The sequence below is a fragment of the Copidosoma floridanum genome, unplaced genomic scaffold, assembly GCF_036245765.1.
Source record: "Copidosoma floridanum isolate Cflo_tuat_1 unplaced genomic scaffold, Cflo_Japanese_pri ptg000021l, whole genome shotgun sequence".
NCBI classification, from domain to species: domain Eukaryota; kingdom Metazoa; phylum Arthropoda; class Insecta; order Hymenoptera; family Encyrtidae; genus Copidosoma; species Copidosoma floridanum.
Genome location: NW_028321898.1, coordinates 16,762,446 through 16,785,362, shown reverse-complemented (window position 1 = coordinate 16,785,362; position 22,917 = coordinate 16,762,446). Strand labels below are relative to the sequence as shown.

The following is a 22,917-nucleotide window of genomic DNA, read 5'->3' as shown; positions in this document are numbered from 1 at the left end:
GTACAAACAAATGTTTAAAAAAAATTTACACAACACTCAAGCTCCAGGACTAGAACTAGCTTTATCCAATTTTCAGCTTTAAAACGCCCTATAATGGTTTCAAGAGAAAAATTGAATGTAAAAATAAAAAAATAATAGGTGATGCGTTCGAAAATTACCGTTCATTACTGGGATCGTTTGTTCCGAAATTACAAAGAAACTTGTACTAATTATTGAACTAGTTCACTGTTGTTTCCTCAACCTGTTTAATTTACTGTGCATTTTTGGAAGTAATTTTTGTACTTATGAACTAGACTTGAGAACATTATTGTCATTTATGTAAACACAACACCGGGGCAGATATAGTGTTGTTATTGTTCACAAAAGTCTAAAAATGAGGCAAAGATGAGATTTACTTTTCAAATAAAAAGTAAGAATTGATAACATTTTGAAAATAATTCAAACTGCAGTTACAACATTCAAATACACCAGTTCGCATCCCTCGAACGCATCGATAGTTCTGACGGAAAAAAAGCATAAAAGCATAATAAATTCACTTATTTATCAATAGATTTATTCGAGATGGGAGTTCTGAGCTGTTTAGAGGCTTAAATATAGATATATATATATATATATATATATATATATATATATATATATATATATATTTCAATGTAAAGTTATGTATTTTTAGAGTCCTTGGAAGTCCTCCGAGAGTACCTGATGAGTGAAAGCCTCGAACCAATCTTTTATACTTTTAAATTTTCGCGGGAGTTGCTCTTGCGGCGACACTGGGCGTCTGCTCTGCTGATGCTGATGGCAGTAACTCAGTAAGGTGACGGTCTCATTATTTTCTGCCGCAATTGCGAAGTGAGTCAAGAGTCGCGGACGCGGATGCCGGATACATAGCATGAATCATCTGAAGAGAGAGAAAGAGAGATAAGAAACCAAGAGAGAGTCAATCGGAGTAGTTGGAGTTTGGAGTCAGTATAAAAAAAGCTCCCCTTCAGTAATCTTCAAGTACAGTGAATAGTGAGAGAGAATGTACTATATAGTACAGCACGGACCGTGAAGGTATAGTGCGTCGCCTGCAACACAGTAAAATTGAGTGAAACCGTACAACGTTATAGTCGTCGTCGTCGAAGGGTGGATGCTGGTAGTGTCTGCTGTATCTCATCTCCACGTCCAAGCGGTCCAAGTCGTTCGTACGCGAGATCACATACCTACAAGAAAGTGGTGCAGTGCATGGATAAAGTGTGAGATATCATTAAATCAAACACTGTGTGTGAGAGAGAGTTTATAGCAGGTGCTCGTGTATTGATGTCCGTGTGTAACTTGATTGTTTACAACAAAAATATTGTTCAGTTGATGCCAACATCCCCGTTGTTCTTAAAAGTTTATTGAGAAAGGGGATTAAAGCAGCTCTCCTGCAGCTCGGAGTGCAGTGTAGTCATATTGTATTACATACGACTAGAAGATCACCGTAAAACTGGTAAGTTGAGTATGGACGAGAGTGTTTTATTCAGTTGATGTCGGTTCGCGGGGGTAATACGTGTGCATATATTAAGTTTTAACGATGCTTCTAAAGCTTATGATTGATGTGCCATGAGTAGGTATTTTAGAGTCGAAGATGGTGAGAAAAAAATCTCAGCACTCTTATACGCTCTGACAACGCGTCTCTCGATCTACATAGATATACCCTCCCACAAGCATACACGCATATCGTGTATTATGTATGAGTGTAACCATGTTTCACACGCTACGCTACATAGTAGTAGTAGTACGTGTATACATGTAAGGTATAGTTCTGCTTGCTTTCGTGTGGTCGCTTTTCTTTACATCCTATGCATGAACTAAGGAGTGAAGGTCTGCTCATTATGCTTGACAAACATGGCGGACGTTTGCTTTGGAAATTCATGTTATCCATGAATTGTATTTTTTATGAGCTGACGAAAATGGCGGAAGTTTATTTAGATAAGTATTAGTGAACCATGAAAAATTTCTCTAAAAAAGAGTGAACGTCAGGTGCGAGATTGTTGATAAAAGATGGTGTGGTTTATTCTTTCTGCTGTTTTTGTCCATACATTTGTCTGATGTTGACTTGAATGGATAGCTAGGAAAATAATTCAAAAAGCTATAGAAACAGGAGATTGTTGAAAGACGAATGAAATTTAAGATTAAGGAAAAAAAGTGAGACAGAAAAAAAGAGAGAAAGTCGATGTATTCTATGCATTCCGAGCCCTTTGTTGTGCATACCTATATATCGTATAGGTCATCGCAGCAAGCACTGTGTAGTGTTCTTGCTCTTGCTCTGAAACCGCCCACGCCTTCTCCCCTCTCTTCTCGTTTTATTTCTTTTCTCTTGCTTTTCGTTCTACCTGCGCGAATGTATTAAGTACGGGGTAACAGGGGTATACTGGTATAGGGTATGGTATAGCGTATAGGATGTATATGCATGCACACAAACCTAATCCATACAAAAATATATATATGGATTGTTCCGCGACAAGCTCCTCTTTTTTCATGTTAAACTCTTGCTTACTATTGTTGCATCTAAGAATTTGATATGAATAAATACATGTTTTTTTTTTTTTTTTTTTTTTTTCCAATATTTATATGAGGGTATCGTTAAAAAAAACTAACTAGGTTGTAATTTGTAATGTAGAAAAAAGAGACATAAGTGTGCTAATAATTTTATCTGTTTTCATTCCCATAACCTTCCGGTTTTAGCAGATGCATAACTTAATACGTATACTGATTCAAAATGTTTTTTTCTTTTTTTCTTCGGGATTTTAAAGTGGTTATGAGGAAATCGCAGTAAAATTCTACTATACCTTTTTAAATTCCAACATATGTCAAAAATGTTTTTTTTTTTTTTATGTACCCCTATTAAACAAGACTCATACCTTACTTTTTAATTAATTGAACAACGAATTATGACTTACCAATCAAACGCTTTAAAAAGTTAAATGGTTAAAATTCAATGAAATAAGCCAAACTGTTAAACATAACTTTTTAATGTGTTGATAAGTTGTGAGAATTTTCCAATATTTTGTACCACGTAATTTTTGATCCATGAAGCGATAACTTTTCAAATTTTAACGTATAGCCTCTTATTGAGAGCAGTACATATTATATTGGGTATTGGGATTTGAACTCTGGCAGTACGCACCCTCGTGGAAAATATGCGAAGCTGGGTGAGAGGCTCTTATCCACTTTATAGTACGTGGTAAATAAGTGTGTGCAAACATTTGTTACACAAAGTAAACTTTAAATTATATTAATTAGTTTGATAAATATTTATTGTTTTGTAAGATGTACACATGTTTGTAAGAAAGTTGTGTAATAATTCCTATCCCAAGCAGCGTATGATGAAATTAAAATAGTCTTGTCTTTATAGGTTATGAAATTGAAAATATGTATCTCAAGCTTGAAAAAGTAGGTATGTTTATTTGGAAACTCTTCCCCGTCAAGCAGAAATTTCATTGAGGGAGAAAGAATTCTTCATGCGGGGCGTATTATTAAATGTGGAAGAGTGTCAAATGATAATGAATTTTTGAACATAATAACATTATATTTACAAACGAGTGAATTGAAGATGTCGATTTTGTAAGTATATAAATGAAACAATTCACCTACTGGGATGAGAGTCTGTGAAAAAATCTTGTTTTCGAAAATATTTGAAGCATACCTGCATACTTTTGCTTACATATATTTTTTATACCAATGTCCTTGGCCCACGTTTTCCAAGTCACAACTTTCTCATATTGCCCACATTTTATATGAAAATATATTTTTTATCCCACGGAAAAGCATCGAATAATAAACTTTGGTTGTACATGGGTTGACTAGAACAATCTTAACACAGCAATAGATACGAGATTTTCTGAGAGACCACACTGCTTCTCCTTTTTGAATATTCATTTTGTTACAATTTATTGTGTAAACATCTACAAAACATCAGCGATATAATGCTCTCATAGGTGAAAAAAAATTAAGTGCTGATGTGTTTACTTTATGTGACAGCCGTCATAGCCTTCTTTCCGAGCTTACAAAAGCAGCATCAGTGTGGCGCTGATGGCTGAGTTCAAATCCCATAAAAAGTGATCCAAAAAATAAAGAGACAATGAAAAAACACACTCAATGAAAACTCATAAAATTCTAAATAAATTGGTACCTAAAAAATTATTGACCATCACACACATTTTCAATGAATGTATCCTATTCGCTTCATGCAGCAATTTGAAATAGCGCCATCGTCAGGGAAAAATATGTCGATACTAACTAAAAAGAATACAAAGCCTTTTATGGACAATGATCTGTTACAAGCGTTTATTTCAGCAACGTCTCTTACTCAATCAACTTATGTAATTTGTTTAAGTGATAAGCATACTTCCGAGCTGAAAAATACCTAATTAACAGTGCATTGATAAAAAAACCAGTGGATAGTGGGTGCTTGGGTACCCAAGTAAGAAGTTATACTTCTATAAAATTATATGGCAAATAATATAATTATAAATATAAGTACACTTCGTATGAAATGATATTTTGTACAAAGGTGGTGCAATTATCGTTGGAATGAGTATGCCTACGTTAGTTGGGTATGAGTTCAATAAATATTTTAATATCTAATAACAGAACAATTATAAACAATATTTTATGGCACAATAAAATATAAACGATATAGTAGCTGGCCAGTACAATACTGTGCACTTTCATCGAATCTTCCGATGGTTTCAAAATAACTTCCTAAGAAAATAAGAACTACCCTTATAAAATAGCAGATCGTTGAACTGTACCCTTTTTCACATGTGTAATTTGAAAAAATTTTCAATTTAAAATGTAACTTTATGGAAAAATCACTTTGAATTGGATTTATAAATCCACTGATTGATAAACCTGTTTTATTTTCAAATAAATCTTTTTTTTTTCATCAACACAAAAAAAAGGTGCCAAGTATGCGTAAAAGCGTGTATGTAAGTTCATCCTTATAAGAAAAATAATTTCCACCGTTGCAGCATATATTTGCGCTCCTCCCGCCTCTCTGAATTTTGTTCTCAATTACAAAGGAAAAATTGTGAAAGAAAAAAACGCAATAAAAATCAATTATTGTACTTATACAGTACGGAAATGTTTTTTTTGTTTTTTTTTCATTTATGTAAGTTCTGAAAAAATGTGACAAAATTGTATAAACAATAGTTTATTTATTTTGAAAGCTGTCATGATTGCTTATTTTGAATTATTTTTTATTTTAAGAATCCGTTAAAAGAAATAAAATTCATAAAATTCAAAATGTGTGATGTGGTCATGTGATATGGCGCCATGTAGTGTAGAGGAAACCGGAAGTACGTCACGGGGGACGAGGTAAGGGGGAAGAACCAAACAAAATTCACTTCCGTCACACTTTTTCTCAAAGTTAAAATCTGAAAACTACACATGGAAGTCAATGATGCTTGGGATCCAACTACACATGGGATACAATGATGCTTGAGAGCCATCATCAAATGGGAAAATGATGATTGGGATCCAACTACGCCCGCGCATAACGCGCCTATAAAAGTATAACTTTAAAAATTTTATTTTCTCCTCACATACTTGTATTTTGTGAGCGAGTATTGCAGTTTTCCTCGAATATCAATTTATTTCGTGGAGTACTTTTGAGTCAGCACATTAAAAAAGTCATATTTATTATACTCGTTCATACGATACATCCATCTCATATACGAGAAGCTTACTTTTTTTTATTGAAATAGTAAAAACAGCTTTTTTTACTATTAATACGCTACTTGGAGCTGAAAGAACTTACTTTGGTTGTTAAAGATACGTTATTGTTGAAATCAACACTTGTAAAAGATAGATGTCCATATGGAATTGTGTATACTTGTTAGTTAGTATCGATATATTTTCGCCTGCAGGTAGTGTTGTTACAAATTGCTGCACGAAGCTGACGAAGCGAATACTACGGTAAAACAAACGTAACTACGTTAGCTCGCAGCTTATTTTATGTTTAATATATTAAGGAGGTCTGGGAGAAAAGTTCAAAATGGAGAAACGTGCCAAAAAAATGTATGTTACATTTGAGCATATTAGGAGTGCACATGCATTTTTTCAGATTTTTCCAGAAAATAATTATGAAATATAGACAGTTTAACACGGTCTCTTATGAGAGAGCAAGGTTAGGTTTTTAATTAAATTTAAGGTATATTCTAAATGTGTTGGAATAAAAAAAAACGTTTTTATAGATAACTTGATATAAAAAAAAGATGCTCGACAAAAAAAATCAAGCCTTCCTAGGCATTTTTCAAAAATACAAGCAGTTACAGTCGTACAATTTCAAGTTTTTAGAGTGCAAGAGGAGGTGCGCGGTAAAGAGGGCCCAGATGCGCGGGCAGGAGAGACTCCCTGTTCTTTGCCTCTCTGAATGATACTCCCAAACTTCCTTAAAGATATAAAAGATTGTCTTCTTGAAACTTTTCATGCAACACCATGGTTTTTTCCAAAATAAATTCCAAAAGCTATTTTACTTAAAATTATGATCTGAAACTTGGTGTTGCTCCTCAGAAAACCTTGTATACGCTAGTAATATATCATTAATTAGCATTATTGAACATTTTTAACAGATTTTTATGGAAGTGAGATAGATTGTCTATAATATTTATTGATAATTTTTTTCTCACACAAGGAAAGTATTCACAGTATTTCAATAATAGAAAAAAGGTATCTTAAAGTATTTTCCATTATTTTTGCAAAAGATTCTTGATATTTCATTGAGAACTGGCAAGTAACATAAATCTGTTTTCCATATCGAATAGAGTCCTTGAGTTGTCAACTAATATGCGTCTAATCTTGGAGCGCTACTTTTTATTCAAAAATAGTCAAAATAAATTTTTGGTGTTTACGATGATAAGGAAAAAGATTCTAGAATATTCGTTCAGATAGTTTTCTGCGAAAATTTTGGAGAAGAACCTGAAAACTAGTGAAGTAGGTTTGAAAAGCAAATTTATATTAAAATCTTGATATTTTTCTCCCGCCTTACTCATTTTAATCCAGTTTCTCTAGCCTTAAAGTTTTTAATGTTCAACTCACATATTTTACAAAATAGTAAGGCTTAAGTTCCCGTAGATAAACTCTTCATACCAGTAACTTTGAACAACTTTTTATTTTAAATGAAATGTGGCAAAAAAAAATTTTTTCATCCTCAAACACTTCCCAACTAAAACAAAATTTATATTTTGATAAGCTTTTAGCGATTTGCGCAAAGTGGATTGTGAGTGACTAATAAAGTTTAGGTACAATTATTTGCTGCTCGTAGTACTTAAATACACAAAACGATAAAAATCACTATTAACAAACGATAAATTGCACGACAATCTCTAAAAACAACTTCAAAATTACATTACAATCAATTGTATATTCATGACCTAAAAACAATTTATTCGTTTATCGATAAGAAAAAATATAAACTTACTGATGGACCAACTGGTTTGTCATTAGGTAATAAAGAAATTTCTTGAAAATTAGGAAAACAAGATATTTCGAGTAAAGTTATTAATTTGGTACTTTTAGCTTACCTCATTACTAGCTCTTAACCTATTCAAAAAATTTCACGCATACATTATGGTCATATTTTCACTTTTAAAAAGTATCAAATTTATTTTTTTTGTTCCTTAAAGATAAATTATTATTTTAAATATTTTATCACATTTCTTTACATATTTGGGCAGCTCTTGACTTTCTTATTTTTATTGTTCAGTGACTAAGTATGATTTAATTGTGAATTATTTTTCATACACTTAATAATTCATTATACTAAATCTTTGTATCTTGATTATAAGTATTACTATAGATTCTTGTCCGACAAGTTACCATGAAAGTAGCAAAGCTGTCTAAACTACCTAATTTATCAGTTAACGGTCGATTGCTCTAGTTAATATTGTGAATTATGACTGGCTAATATACCAAAACATCCCAAGCAACTGATCATCGCAAAACTAACAAACTATTCACAAAAATCTAAGTACTTGAGAACCTCATTACTGCAAAGATTTATTAAACGGTATAACATTATATTTGAATTAAGATAACTCATTGGTGATCGTATTAAATAAGTAATATTTTTTTTAGAAGTAATTTTATTAAAAATTAGACGTGTGTCACGTAGTTACGAAACGCCAAAGCTCCTCAAGGTAGCCCTCTTTCGAAAACCTACGGGATGAAATATGTTTCATTCAATAGATTTTGATCCACTGAATTGAAAGGTACCCTTGTTTATACCCCAAGTGGAGCAAAATCTCGAGATATTTCAGTTTAAAGTTGAACTTTTTAACACGAGATCAAATGGCAGAGCATCAAAATATCAGCTTTACAGGCATTTCTCAACTCACAATAAAAAACCTGAGCAGACAAATTATAATGTACTTATAGAAAAATCTCTGTTTTTCTTAATTCTGTCATGTAAAATGCTGGTAATGGAGCATTTTCTAAAGATATTTGCGAAGGAAGACGTGAAAATCAGCTTTATGGTTATAAATGACAGACGGTAGCAGAATACCAACACTGATGTACGTAACTATATACGTACACATATATATAAGTGAAACTCTCCTACTTGATTAGAGCAGTATAGACAAGGGAGCTACCTTAAATGGTTTTTTTTTTTCATGTTTGAAAAAGAGCTTCTCTATTAATAAAATGTATACGTATTATTAACGTACTAAATTGTATCGCAAAAACGGAATCCTAAAAATGTGACAATTTTATTTCGTTTTTTTCGATTAAAAATATAAAATAAACGCTTTGACAATTAACTGTGTGATAGTATTATGTCACTTACAAAAAATGTAAGCTTTGGATGTATCCTTCGGCACTACCCAAGCTAGACGCCATTATTTTGAAAAGGTCTTTTTTTCGTAATTTCCTTAGGAATTTGATTGATTTTAATCGTTTCTTATTGAAAAAAAAAAAAAAAAAAAAAAACTTTTTTCTACTCAATGAACGGTGTCCTTTTCACAGAATATACAGTGATTGATTTAATAATTCAAAAAATTTTGTTGAAAATAAAGAAATCACAGTTTTTTACAGTATTTTTCGAATTTTTTAGATGAAATACATTATTAATTCTAATCCAACAAGTCTTATTCAAATAATTTTTTTTATTATCTACAACTTTCTGATTTAGTTTTATCCTCGGTTTTATCCTTGGAAAGCATTGTTTTTTTGTTTCTTTTTTCTATTGCAAAAAACCGTACTTTCGACATTTTATGCTTTTTTGAGGTTACGTTGTGCAACAGCTATATAGATGCTGTCCTGTACCTACGCCGAAAAACAAGAAATAACTTTGTATTTTGTTTTAATAGTAAATAAAATTATGAAGGTACCTCGGCAAAACTGGGAAAAAAAAATTTCCGATTCAGCATATTTTTTGGCCGAAACGCTGAACTAGCATTTTTTTAAATAAAAAGATCTGGAGCAAGCTTTTGTTGCCTACATTTGTGCGCATAAAAATGTTTTCCTTCCGTTGCTATGGAGCACCAACTCAAAAATACGAAAGAGCGCGAGTAAGTGAGATGCATGTATGGAGATACGTCACAGCGGCAGCGGCAGCCCTTTGCGATTATACTTTGCTTGAGAGGCGTTGTAGGCGCTGTATATAGCCCTTGCATTGAGCCTCGTTCTCTGATCTTTTTTAATGGTTGGGCTTTACGCGCTCGTTGGTCTGCTCCAAAAACGGGGATTTCCATCTCGTTCCACAGTGTATACCTGGTTGGCTGGATATATACTCTTACTCTTAAGAGAAAAAGATTCTCTTACCGCACGCGTCATTATTTTGCTCTCGTTTCTTCGAACCATGTTTTAAATAATACGGACGGTCAATTATGCATGCAAGTGTAAAATTTTGAGTATTTTAACCATTGTCGTTAACAAAACTACTGCTCACCAAAAGATGTTTTTTTTTCAAAAACGAAAACTTTATTTTAAAAATAACGAAGTTGACGTTAACAATTTCAGTATTTTTTCTGATGAGAGGAGGACGCACACTTTTTCGAAAACAAATCAACAACTTTTTGAACACGATAACGCTCGTCATTTACATTCGAACGCATTTTTTAACAATTTTACACTACCCACAAAAGACGAAAAAACTTTGACATGTTTCACACTTTCAAATATATATGCTCGATTGATCCGAAACAACCATCAAGCTTCGCTTGATTTCTTATTTAATATAACTATCGAAGGTTTTTACGTTTAACCGTAAACATAGTACACGTTAACTACTGGATTATTTTCAATGAAATTTGGCACAGTGATATTTTTCATTTTCAATAAATTTTAGATACACTGTGTTGTCTTTAATTTACATAAACCAAGTCACGAGCATAGTAAAAGTTTACTGTATTCCAGCGAGTATTCCAGCTTTAGATGGCTTTACATTACTTTTTTAATAACCACCATCACATTAACCGTGTAGACGAGGAGAGAAGTTTTTGTTTCTGTATTAACTACTTCGGGGTGAGGAGTGGCTGGTGATTCCACTATGAAAGAGAGAGAGAGAGAGAGAGAGAAAAAACGAGAAAGTTCGTCATCTTAGAAACCTTAAAACCAAATTGTTAAGCTATATATTATAATACATTTCTGTAGACACTCATCACTTTTCTAGTTGTATGTTTAGGGACATTATCACGAGATCAAGTATTTCCACGGTAAAACTCGAGTCAACGACCTCACGCGCCGTATATACAAGATGATCGATTTGAAATGCTTTAATAATTGTTGCCCACAGTAGTGTATAATAGTGTTCGTAGTGACTTGACAATCGAACTTTTGTTGAAACCATTCGTAAATTCTATTAATTTCTTATTCAATCGAAAAAATTAGGCTGATTCAGATAAAACCAAAGAATGTCGTTTTGCGTGGCCATGAAAAAACAGGCGACAACGTCATTATCGTGACGTAAAGCATCTGTCAAAATTTTCATTGGTTTTTTACCACCCGAAATTCGAATGCAGCTACCAGTATCGTCATAAACATAAGACTTTGGTAGAAGACTAAAATACAAGAGCTCATTACCGTATAATCCACCTAATTTCGACAGTTTCTTACATACTATCGACTAAACGACCGAATCTTATCACGATGTATGATGTAGAGGTGCCAAACTGAACTTTGGAATCCCCAACTGCAGCTTCATAATTTTTAAAAAATAGTACCATAAAGCTTCTTTAAAGTTTTTTCAAAAATTCCATTCGAATCAACACGGGTTCTTTAAAAATGACCATCGAGTCAGGTTTCAGCTATAGTTTTGAACGTAATGAAAAAGTTCCGAACACTCAACCAGTTGAACTCAATTCCCACGTTTCCTCTGTACGAATAAGACAGCCAAAAAGTTTTATCGACAAAGTGCAGACTTTGACACTACGTATTTATTAATTACATAAACTAAATTTGAAGTTAACAGCACGTAAAAGTGTAAAAGTGTAAAAAAAAAAAAAAAAAATAGAAAACAATCACCAAGTAATTGTCAGCTTCACTACACAGATCTTATAATGATTATAGTCAGTATTCAATTTACGGATATGCAGAAGACATGTTTGTACGTCTGTATTCCCACTTGTTTAAATAATAACAAATACTCTGTCATTTGAGTAATCATACCATGAAATTTCACCTTTTTGTTTTCATGCAAACGATTGAGGTTTTCTCTTTTAAAAATAAAAGTAATAACACTTTCAGTGAGATTCATTATTTACCATTATTATATATGTATGAATGCGTGTGTACACAAAACAAAACAAAAAAAAATGGAAACGCATGACAATATCTCCCGATCGGGTGACTCATCCGTTTCCATCCGCTCGGCAGAGTCGGCGGCACATCATTATCTGACTGTTCCGTCATTTTGCAGGTGTGGATCAATCCGGACACTATGAGCTACCAGCACCAACAGTCGAGGCCGAGTGAGTAGTCCTTTTTTTTTAAAATTTTTTTTTTTGAAAAAAAAACACGACTAAACACGCAAACGGTTGATGTCGCTAACGCATATTCGAACAATCATCTGATCAATCTGATGGTCGAGAGAGAATGTATACATAGTAATGACTCGTTTGTTGTACAGTGTCGCACGGCAACTACCAGCAGGGCCCGCCCGACGTGCCCATGTGCTCCGCCAAGGAGCAGACCCTCATGTGGCAGCAGAACTCGTACATGGTTGACTCGGGCATCCACTCCGGGGCCGCCACCCAGGCCCCATCCCTCACCGGCAAGGAAGATGAGGAGCTCGAGAGCGACCAGCTCATGTTCGACTTGGACCAGGGCTTCGCTCAAGGCTTCACTCAGGATCAGGTCGACGGTACGTTTTACCAGAGGATCGCATGTCTCGCGCTGATGCATTTTACGCAAACTTTGGTTAAATGATGGTTACATTGTCCTTTTGTCGGATAAAGATATCCTCTTGAGCACGACGATTGTTCATCCAATAGTGTTGGTCTTGAGTGACAAGAAAAACATTTTGGAAACCTCTTGATATAATTTTTATAAACTGTGGCAAAAATATTCCACACCTTAGCTTCATTATTAATTTTTCATTTAAAACGTGTACTTCGTGCAAAGAGATAGATAGATTGATTGATTCATAACTCATTTATTATGCTAAGAAATAATGTTGCATACAGTAAAAGCTTGATCAAATACATCTTAATTGAGTTATTAGAGAGAAATAGAGAGAAAATGATTGTAAATAAAAATTAATTTAATTGAAACGATGAAACCAAGGTCTCGGAAATTTTTGTTTGCTGATACAAATCCTTTGATTTTGTGCTGCAACTCCTTCAAAACGTCAAGTTAAAGTTTTTACATAGAAATGACTGATCAACTATTCAACCAACTCAACTAAGCTGAATACTGTAATTTTTCTAAGGTTATTGGTAAAAGAAGGCCATAGGATGTTTCCTGCTCCGTAACCCTTCAACATACCTTTTCTTTTTCTACGAAAAAAAATCTCATTTCATTCTATACTGGTTGGGTGGTTGATGTAGATTTGGTCATTTCTCAGATACGTTCTTTAATGATGCCATTTTTTCTATAAATGTATGGTAAAGAGAAAAAAAAGAGAATAGTGCTAACCGCGTGTTGACGATTTGCAGAGATGAACCGTCAGCTGACCGCGACGCGCACCCAACGCGTCCGCGAGGCCATGTACCCGGAAACCCTCGAGGAGGGCATCGAGATCCCGTCGACGCAGTTCGACCCGGCCCAGCCCACGGCCGTCCAGAGATTGGCCGAGCCCAGTCAAATGCTCAAGCACGCCGTCGTCAACCTCATCAACTACCAGGACGACGCGGATCTGGCAACTCGCGCCATTCCCGAGCTCATCAAGTTGCTCAATGACGAGGATCAGGTCGTTGTATCCCAGGCCGCGATGATGGTACACCAGTTGTCGAAGAAGGAAGCTTCCCGGCACGCCATCATGAACAACGCCCAGATGGTCGAGGCTCTCGTCCGTGCCATTTCCAACAGCGAGGATCTCGAGTCGACCAAGGCTGCCGTCGGCACCCTGCATAACTTGTCGCACCACAGGTACGAATGCCGTCATATTTAGGAATGCTGAACCACCGAGAAATGTAATTTCTTTTCATGGCTAATTTCACGATGATTACCACAGACAAGGTCTCCTGGCCATATTCAAGAGCGGCGGCATTCCCGCCCTCGTCAAGCTTTTGAGCTCCAACATCGAGTCGGTCCTGTTCTACGCCATCACGACTCTGCACAACTTGCTCCTGCACCAGGACGGCTCGAAAATGGCCGTGCGCCTGGCCGGAGGCTTGCAACGGATGGTCATCCTCTTGCAGCGCAACAACGTCAAGTTCTTGGCCATCGTCACCGACTGCCTGCAGATTCTCGCTTACGGCAACCAAGAGAGCAAACTCATCATCTTGGCCTCTCAGGGACCAGCCGAGCTCGTGCGCATCATGAGAACCTACGACTACGAAAAGCTACTCTGGACCACCTCTAGAGTACTCAAAGGTCTTTACTTCCTGCAACAATTGACATTAACGTCGATTTACTTCAAACGACATTTGATTTTAAAATTTAATGCGTCTCCTTTAAATCGCAGTACTGTCGGTTTGTCCGAGCAACAAGCCAGCAATCGTCGAGGCTGGCGGGATGCAAGCCCTGGCCATGCACTTGGGCAACGCAAGCCAGAGACTTGTTCAGAATTGTCTGTGGACCCTTAGAAATTTGTCAGATGCTGGCACCAAGGTCGATGGACTTGAAAACCTCCTCCAGAGCCTCGTGCAGGTACTTAGTTCCGCAGACGTCAACGTCGTCACCTGTGCTGCCGGCATCCTTTCAAATTTGACTTGCAACAACCAACGCAACAAGGTCCGCAAACACACCTCAGATTTATTGTAAAAGAGAGAGAGAGAGAGAGAGAAAAAAAACACTACGGTCCTTTCGACTTTACAGGTGACCGTATACCAAGTGGGCGGAGTGGACTCGCTGGTGCGCACGATCGTCAACGCTGGCGACCGTGAGGAGATCACCGAGCCAGCAGTATGCGCCCTACGCCATCTAACATCGCGTCATGCCGAGGCCGAGATGGCTCAAAACGCCGTGCGCGTCAACTACGGCATCCAGGTGATCGTGAAGCTGCTGCAGCCACCCTCGCGCTGGCCCCTTGTCAAGGCTGTTATTGGCCTCATCCGAAATCTCGCTCTCTGTCAGGCCAACCATGCCCCGCTCAGGGAGCACGGAGCTATTCATCATCTCATACGGCTCTTCATGCGCGCATATCAAGACACTCAGAGGGTACGAGTTACTTGTGTTACCTACCTTATAATTTAAAAACATAATGTCTCTGGTGAGTAGTTATTCATTGTTGAATTCGTTGTTGTTGTTAATCACAGCAAAGAAACTCCGTGGCGAACTCGGTAGGAGCTCAGCCTCCCATTGGAGCTTACGCCGATGGCGTGCGCATGGAAGAAATTGTCGAAGGCACTGTTGGTGCGCTACACATTCTCGCTAGAGAATCCAACAACAGAGCCATCATACGATCTCAAAACGTCATACCGATCTTCGTACAGGTATGGATCTTTCGTTGAACGAAAGCACCGATAACCATGACCACGTGAAGATTAAATCACCGCTGGTATCTTTTTGTTTCAGCTGTTATTCAACGAGATCGAGAATATCCAGCGAGTGGCAGCAGGAGTGCTCTGCGAGCTCGCAGCGGACAAGGAGGGTGCAGAGATGATCGAGCAAGAGGGCGCAACATCGCCCCTCACCGATTTGTTGCACTCGCGTAACGAGGGCGTAGCCACTTATGCCGCGGCTGTGCTCTTCCGTATGAGCGAGGACAAGCCGCAGGACTACAAGAAACGCCTGTCCGTCGAGTTGACCAATTCGCTGCTACGAGATGATACCAATGTATGGAATAACGCAGACTTTATGGGTCCGGATCTACAGGTATGTCGATAGCTACTGGCGGAGAGCCGGTGCGGCTCGACAACTCGCGTTTCGGTGGACTAGAGGAATTTTTTTCTATGTGAGAAAATTAGTTTCGTCAGCGGTTCTTTAAACGTGCTATGGTTCATACATGTGACGATTACTTTTTTTTTTTTTTTTTTTTTTTTTCCTTGCAAAATCATATCGATGGCCTGTAGGAAAAAAGTTAAGTCCATTGGGCCCTTGCAAAAATAAACCACAACTCGCGCACTCGGACTAGCTTTACTGATTATTGTTCAATTAAAATAATTGAGCGAGTCATGCATATCAGATACGTTTTTTTTATTTCGCTAAACACGTAAGCTATCTTTTTTTTTTTCTTCCTATTTCGGTAAGTTGTCTTTTTTTGGTACGAGCCTGAGTCAAGCTTTTATCATACGGGCAATCGGTATATTATCGATGATGCACAAAGAGAAACTACAATGAGCTCACTCTTACAAATGAGGGAAAAACATTTGCAGGCCATTTCATTCAAAATTATGGTTTTTTAATATTTTTTTAATTCATTCAACACATCATCATATGTCAATTACCACAAGAGCATGGTCACAAATATTACATCGCATTACATACATACCTACCTGCTTAAAGATAGTTTCAATGTTTAGCTAGTTTTTATCATTATCGTGTTTGCTTTTCATTTTTAATTGCGAATGTCCAGTGAAAATCAACAAGATACGATATTTCACTGCCCATTCCTTAATAAACGTATCATTATCATCGTAATGAAAGAGCAATTTTTATTTTATCTTCTTATTTAGCTGAATTAGCAAAATAGCGTACAAAGTATTATTTTTAATTCATCTATTATCTGCATGGGAACGCTCTCGACTTTGTCCTGTTTTCCTTTGAGCTGGACAAACCAGGTATCAATATCGATGTTAATTTACATTTGTAGAGCTTGATTATACACATATACATGTCTATTATGTTTTTTTTGTAGTAAAAATTTTACAATTAGTGTTTTTTTCTGTATTTTTTGGAAATCGATGTGGCTCATCAAACGCATTCAAATCCTATACTAAAAATTCCAGATTTGCGAGTTTTGTCACCAAATGAACTACGTCGATTTCTCAAAAAGTAATCCTTAGATAGTTGAAAAAACCAAAAAAACGAGACTCTAGTCGTGAAACCATAGAGAGAAAAATGCTTAAGAAGTATGGCTCTCGTTTTTTAAATGAGGAAGACATCCCCAAAAAACTAGCGAATACAACGTTTTCGTTCCGTTTATTTTGAGATTTTTGTGTTTTTTTGATATCTGTCATACAATCCCTAGGAGATGCTTGGTATGGATCAGGGATTTGAGGGTATGTATCAACAAGGACCTGTTAATATACACAACAGCCACGAGGGTCGCATTTATCAGCCTCAAGGTAAATTACGCCATGTATTTTTTTTTCTTCTTCAAGCGCTATGATCACCACTATCATTATAACTTTCATGTGTTCTTCATTTTCATCGTCGATTTCACGTTATACTGTGCCATTTTATTTGAAGGTGATGGCCCAAAGCCATGGAATCTTGTCATTTGCCCTCTTTAACACACTTTCACTTAGATGTGTCAGAAAACATCTGAAATTACTAATAATACAATAATCGGTGTACGAATGGTTGTTTGCTTACTAATTGAAAAACTTTCAAGTAACAAATGCACATGCACTAACAATCATTTGCAACATAACGGAAATGCGCATCATCATCATCATTATCGTCACAATATCATTGATTAAAGAATAATAAGAGTAATTCCGGTGGGAATCAGTAGATATTTTAGTTGTTACAGGATGTATGAAACATAAGTGAAACATATAAAATTACGCAAGTGGCCAACAGTAACGAGAATTAAAATTGCTTTGTTTATTTAACAGCCTAACCCATGGACTAAATATTATTAAAAGGCTACCGTCAATATCTCGCAGTGTAACATCATAGGTGAACAGAAATTCCTTAGATATAACGTTTTTCAATGAGCCCTTTTGTACAATTTATTTGCCTGCAACTTTTTTGTTTGCATCGTTAGTATTTCTGTTGCGTTTGTATCCTGCTGTGACGTGTATGATACACTTATGTAATATTTACTACATACAAATTGCATGAGGAATGATATATCACTTAATCTTACTCCAAGTACTCACTCTTGTTACTATTCTTTTGTATATTTACTATTTCTTTCATTTTATTATGTATGTATGCTAAGTTCTATTACTATTAGTTTTATGTACATATTTAGTTTAAATATTGAGTGAAAATATTTGAACTGTATGTTTCAAGTAAAATGTTTTTAAATAATAAACAACACATATTATATATGTATTAATTAAAACTAACCGTCTAAAGTAACAATTTGTTGAAAAATTTATCAAATATGTTTTTTAAAGGTACTACGAAAATTAAATACAGAATTATGAATGTATAAACGATAGTAGTGCACTGTGTCAATATGTATTTATTGTATTTTCTCTTGCTGGTGTGCAAGTGTAAGTTCTTAAAGCGTACTTAATACTTAATTATTTTGATTTTTAACTTGATTCAAAAAATTTGTTTAAAGTCATTTTGTATTATGCACCAGAGAGTTTTTACCTTACCAACCAATTGGTTTATAAAAAGAAAAATTAAAACAATCTAGCATATATGAATTTACTTTGACGGCAAAATGTCTTTTTTTTATAATTGTATTACTGACGTAAGCTTCGCTAAATGTAGAGAACAATGATTCACTGAGATGAAACTTAACAGGATTGTACCCGAACACAAATCATTTTATTCGATAAGATGGTGATAATTATTTTTAAAAATTAGTCGAAAATAAAAGAAAAAAAAAACAGTTTTTAATGTCTAGATTTGAGACAAGTAATAAGACTTGATATTCACCATTGTCCGTCACAAGTTGTTATTCAAACTTTTTAATCCTTATTACTGGCTATTTTTTTTTTCGCAAGATCAAACGGTACAATCGTGCCCGTAAAGATTATTATTTTTTTCCATCTGATATAAAATATGAAAGAATAAAAATGGTCTATTATTAAAAGTTATTAATAGCTATATTAGTTTTCGATAAATCTTAAAAGTCAAGTATTAAATACCGATAATTAACCATAAAAGTTCTTTCTAGTTACTACTTTTTTCGATGTTTCTATACTTGATAATGATAATACTAAAAAATTATAAAAAATAATAACTCATTAATTTTCATTATAGTCTCCAACATGGGTTGTAAAAAATACTATTATTAATAATTATTTTTTTCCGTTACTTGATAGCAATAAAAACTTTTCGCTTGGGTATATAGTGATGCAGTAAACCAAAATAATGAGTTGAAAGTTGGAACAGTAAGACAGTGGCAAAAACAAATACTGATAAAATACTCAATTGTTAATAAATACTGTAACTTATATGGTAAATTCATAATCTCAAATCGTTGTCAATGAATCAGTCAAGTTAACGACTTCAATTAAAATTACAAGACCCAATATGCACATTTAAAGACTTGGATTCATCGGTAAAAGTTGAATTTTTTCCCCATCCATTTTTTAAATTTCAAATAACAGTTTTAGTTGATTTAACGTTTACCTAACCTATGTTTAACCTCAAAAACAAATGTATAAAAAATTTTTTCTCAGATACCTTACAGCTTTACAACACTCACAATTTGTGATTTTACGTTAAAGTAGCTTGTGGAGTTTCATCGATATTTCAACGGTAATTAAAGTATCAACAGAACTACATCACGAAAAAAAAAAATGAATAAATAAATAAAAAGAAAAAAAATTAATAAATAAAAAATTATTGCAAATAGGAACGTGATTGACTTCAGTTTTTATGTTTATCAATTTAATACTAATAAAAAACAACAACTAGTAATAAAAGTTATGAAACTTTATTTTCAGTCTTAAATCTACACTTTACTAATTCTTGTTATCAATCATAGCACATCGTTAGCTATTCACCAAAATGATTTTAACTTGAAATTTAAGAACTTTTGCCAAGATAACTTTTTTAGCTGTCATCAAATATTTTTCTCGAAACTTTTTGATGATGTAGTCTGACTCTACGTTGCAACTGTTAATTGTATTCGTAAAGTTCATAAGATAACAACGATATCACTAAAAAACATCTTATCGGTAAAATAAGTTTCTGTTTAATAAATCAAGTTTTAATCTAGAAAAACGATTTTTCAAGCGAGAAAAGATAGACGTACCAGTTATTATAATAAATTTAACCGTACTTAAATCAGTTTCAAATTGAAAAGAGGAAAGTCACACCGAAGAACTGAAATGTCTTCTCTCTCTTTTCGTAATAATTTTATTGTACTATGAGCTGCAATAACAATCACAACGATAATTCACGATGAATAATAAAATAACTTGTATATAAGTAGGTAAGGTTGAAACTTTCGCTGAAATACCGAATGCGGTCCAAAATCGTTTTAAACATTAAAATATAGTAATGTTGATTCGGAGCTAATAAAATTAGTATATTTTATAATATTTGATTCACATGCTATTCAGACGAGGAAATAGAACAATACATAGACAGTTTAGTTCACTGATGTTTGCCCTCCGCAAATGTTATCTCGACAGTATAGATTCGTCGATCACATGAGAGCCAGTTTTTCTTTCTCTTTTACAAGCAGAGCATCAGTAATTTTAAAAAAATCCACGCATCCTCGGAAAATAAAAAATCTCTTGCGGCTCTTGAATAAAAGGCGGATTTTATATCATTCGTCGGGAGCATCTTATCAATGCCCACGTCATATACAGCCCACGTTGTATCGCTTACTTTAGTAATAACGTTAGTCGCTAAATGACGTAGTTAATATTTAGGGCGATTACAAGGGGCGTAGCAAATTCACTGTGATGAACAGCAAACAATTATGTGCTAAGCTGAGCCAAATTACTTGTAACGCGGAGCCGAGTATTTTCACACGAAAATTGTTTACTTAGTGGGCCTCACATGATTGACAAAACTAATACTTGGGAGGTATTTTTTGACGAAAAGTCAAGAATATCCAAGCGAGATCAAGATCACCCACAGACGGTGATATCGGAAACTTTGATGTTTTTCGAGAAGATGATCACGAATACTTATGTAGTCGTTTTGCAAAAGCTCCGCGTCAAAGTGAACTTTAAATCTCAGTGTGTATATACGCACTGGGACAAAAAAATTTTCAGTGGCGTCATGCAAAAAGTATTTTATAAGGGAGATAGTATAAAATATACTAATTTTTTAAGTATTGCTCTAAAGCTTAACTCAATCTTGCTCTATGGTTTGAGTAATACTTAACCTTAGCACATTTTTAATTTTTACTATAATTGAAAAAAGTATGTTTTTTAATGTCCCTGCTATAAATTCACCACCATATGAAGCATCAAACAGTGGCTTTGGCGCTAGTGAAATATAGACTAGGACAAATTAGACAGTTTACTTACTTTGAAAGAAATTTACAATATGTGATTCAAACGGAAGAAAGTTAATGTGAATGAAAAAAAATTCTGCAAGACGATTAAAAAAAACGAAACAAAATTAATATCCACGTTATTTATTGGTTTTTGTGTACTCACATTTGTATACATTTGTATATATTCACACTCTTATTTTTTGCAGAATATTAGAAAAAAAATCTAAGATCTAGAAAAAAACGTGATACCGTGGACTATGGGGAAAAATCACTAATTCATTTTCCCGCTCTTTTTTATTTCTCAGGTTATGACCAGATACCAGTAGATTCGATGCAGGGCCTGGAGATTGGCGGCGGTGGCTCGACGTACGGGCCAATGGACACGAGTTTCGATCATCTGGAGGAGCTTCCCGCGCCGCCCCAGGATAGTTCGGTCGCGGATGCGTGGTATGATACGGATCTGTGAGACCGTGAGTGAGAAGAGAGCACGAGAGCAAAATTAAAAATCCCATGCAAGAAATTTTTATTGGTATTCATAGAAAATGGAAAAAAAAAAACAAAAAAACAAAAAAACAAAAAGAGAGAAAAAAAGATAAACACATTCTGTCGCGTATACATACATTGAAGAGTATATAACGTGTTGTTTTCTATTCCATCGATGTTATGTAATCTCAGTATACATGATGATGAAAGGAAAATTCGAGGTATTTGACTTGTGGCCCCTCTCGCCCCTTTACAAACACGTGCAAGGCCGCGTAATCATGCAATTAAAAAATTCTTTTTTATTTTTTTTTATAGTTATTGTCTTAGTTATTACTAAACGAGCTTTTTCTTTAGGAATAAAAATGATTTTAGGATAAGCACTGCGTACAGACACAAAAAGTATACAAATAGATAAACAAATAATTAATAATAATAATAACAATGATGAAGAAGAAAAAGTACGACAACGCTTGCATACGAGTAAATTACGACAAAAGCCTAACTCGTCAGATCTGCACACGTTCGTATACGAAAAGCTATTTCAAATTCTCGACGATGATTACCAAAGTTATATGATTAGATGAAATCCATTAAGCTCTAAAAAATAACTGTATTATCTCAATTTTAGGGTATCTATAATGAATGATACATTTTTGGGAATCATCGTCTGATAAAAACAAATTACAAGAAAAAAAAACCCATTTTTGTAAGCAACGTCTAATGAGAGTTTGAAATAGCTGCGTGTCATTGTACTAAAAAAAAAAAGAAAAAGAAAACATATACATATATTCACACATTAGCATTCATTTTATTTGTAAGTAATCTATGATAAGGTAACAAAAAGTATTTACCGTCAATCAATCTTACGATTAAGTATTGACCCATTTATATAAATATATATAATTGTCCCCCTGTTGCCCATATATGTGTGGACAAAAATAAATTATAGATGAACGAAAAAGTAACATTTTCGTATGATTAAGAAAAAAAAGTACTGTATTAAAATTAAAAAAAAAATGTAAAACTAAATGTATTATTCATAATAAACTACAATTGGGAAAGAAAACAATAAATTTTAAGACAACATGTACAACAAGAGCAAAGGTGAAAAAAAAATGATAATCATAGGACTGCAATTTATTGAATGTTTTACACAATCGTCGTGGCAACTCGAAAAAAATTATTATTATTATTATTATTATTATTATTATTAATATTATTATTATAAGCACATTCTGCGAATATAAGATTATTATGTATTTGTATTCTAGAATTCTAGATGCGATCGACGATTAAAAAAATAAACGGTCGTATAATAAAAAAAAAAGTGTCTTCGACTCCGTTATTGTTTTTCTCATTCTTCCTGAACGTACAAAAGTGCAAGTACCAGATCGAAAACGATTTTCCTTGAAACTTCCAATGCCCGAACCGTTTGGTTTATCGAACGCCTGCGACGCAAAATTTCTATTCTCTACAAAAATTTCACATGACCAAATCACTTTCCTAGTACGGAACCATCAACAACAACGACAATTGCACAACCGGTAGGCTAG

At 34.6% G+C, this 22,917-nt stretch overlaps 1 protein-coding gene across 3 annotated transcripts; it reads left to right on the top strand.

Annotated features, from left to right (window-relative positions):
- Positions 1 to 834: 834 nt before the first annotated feature.
- Positions 835 to 22,691, top strand: arm (armadillo). Of its 3 annotated transcripts, none has more exons than XM_014352381.2 (11): positions 835 to 1,471; positions 11,885 to 11,936; positions 12,095 to 12,328; positions 13,122 to 13,554; positions 13,640 to 14,001; positions 14,093 to 14,361; positions 14,446 to 14,787; positions 14,886 to 15,062; positions 15,145 to 15,444; positions 16,760 to 16,856; positions 21,187 to 22,691. In XM_014352381.2, the coding sequence occupies exons 2-11, from the start codon at positions 11,906 to 11,908 to the stop codon at positions 21,345 to 21,347; spliced, it is 2,406 nt and encodes an 801-aa protein (XP_014207867.1). In that variant the 5' UTR covers positions 835 to 1,471; positions 11,885 to 11,905; the 3' UTR covers positions 21,348 to 22,691. The 3 variants fall into 3 exon arrangements, with proteins under 3 accessions (XP_014207867.1, XP_014207868.1, XP_014207869.1); XM_014352382.2 differs by lacking the exon at positions 16,760 to 16,856 and adding an exon at positions 17,352 to 17,415 and having other exon boundaries at positions 21,187 to 21,263; XM_014352383.2 differs by lacking the exon at positions 16,760 to 16,856 and having other exon boundaries at positions 21,187 to 21,302.
- The last annotated feature ends 226 nt before the right edge of the window (positions 22,692 to 22,917 follow it).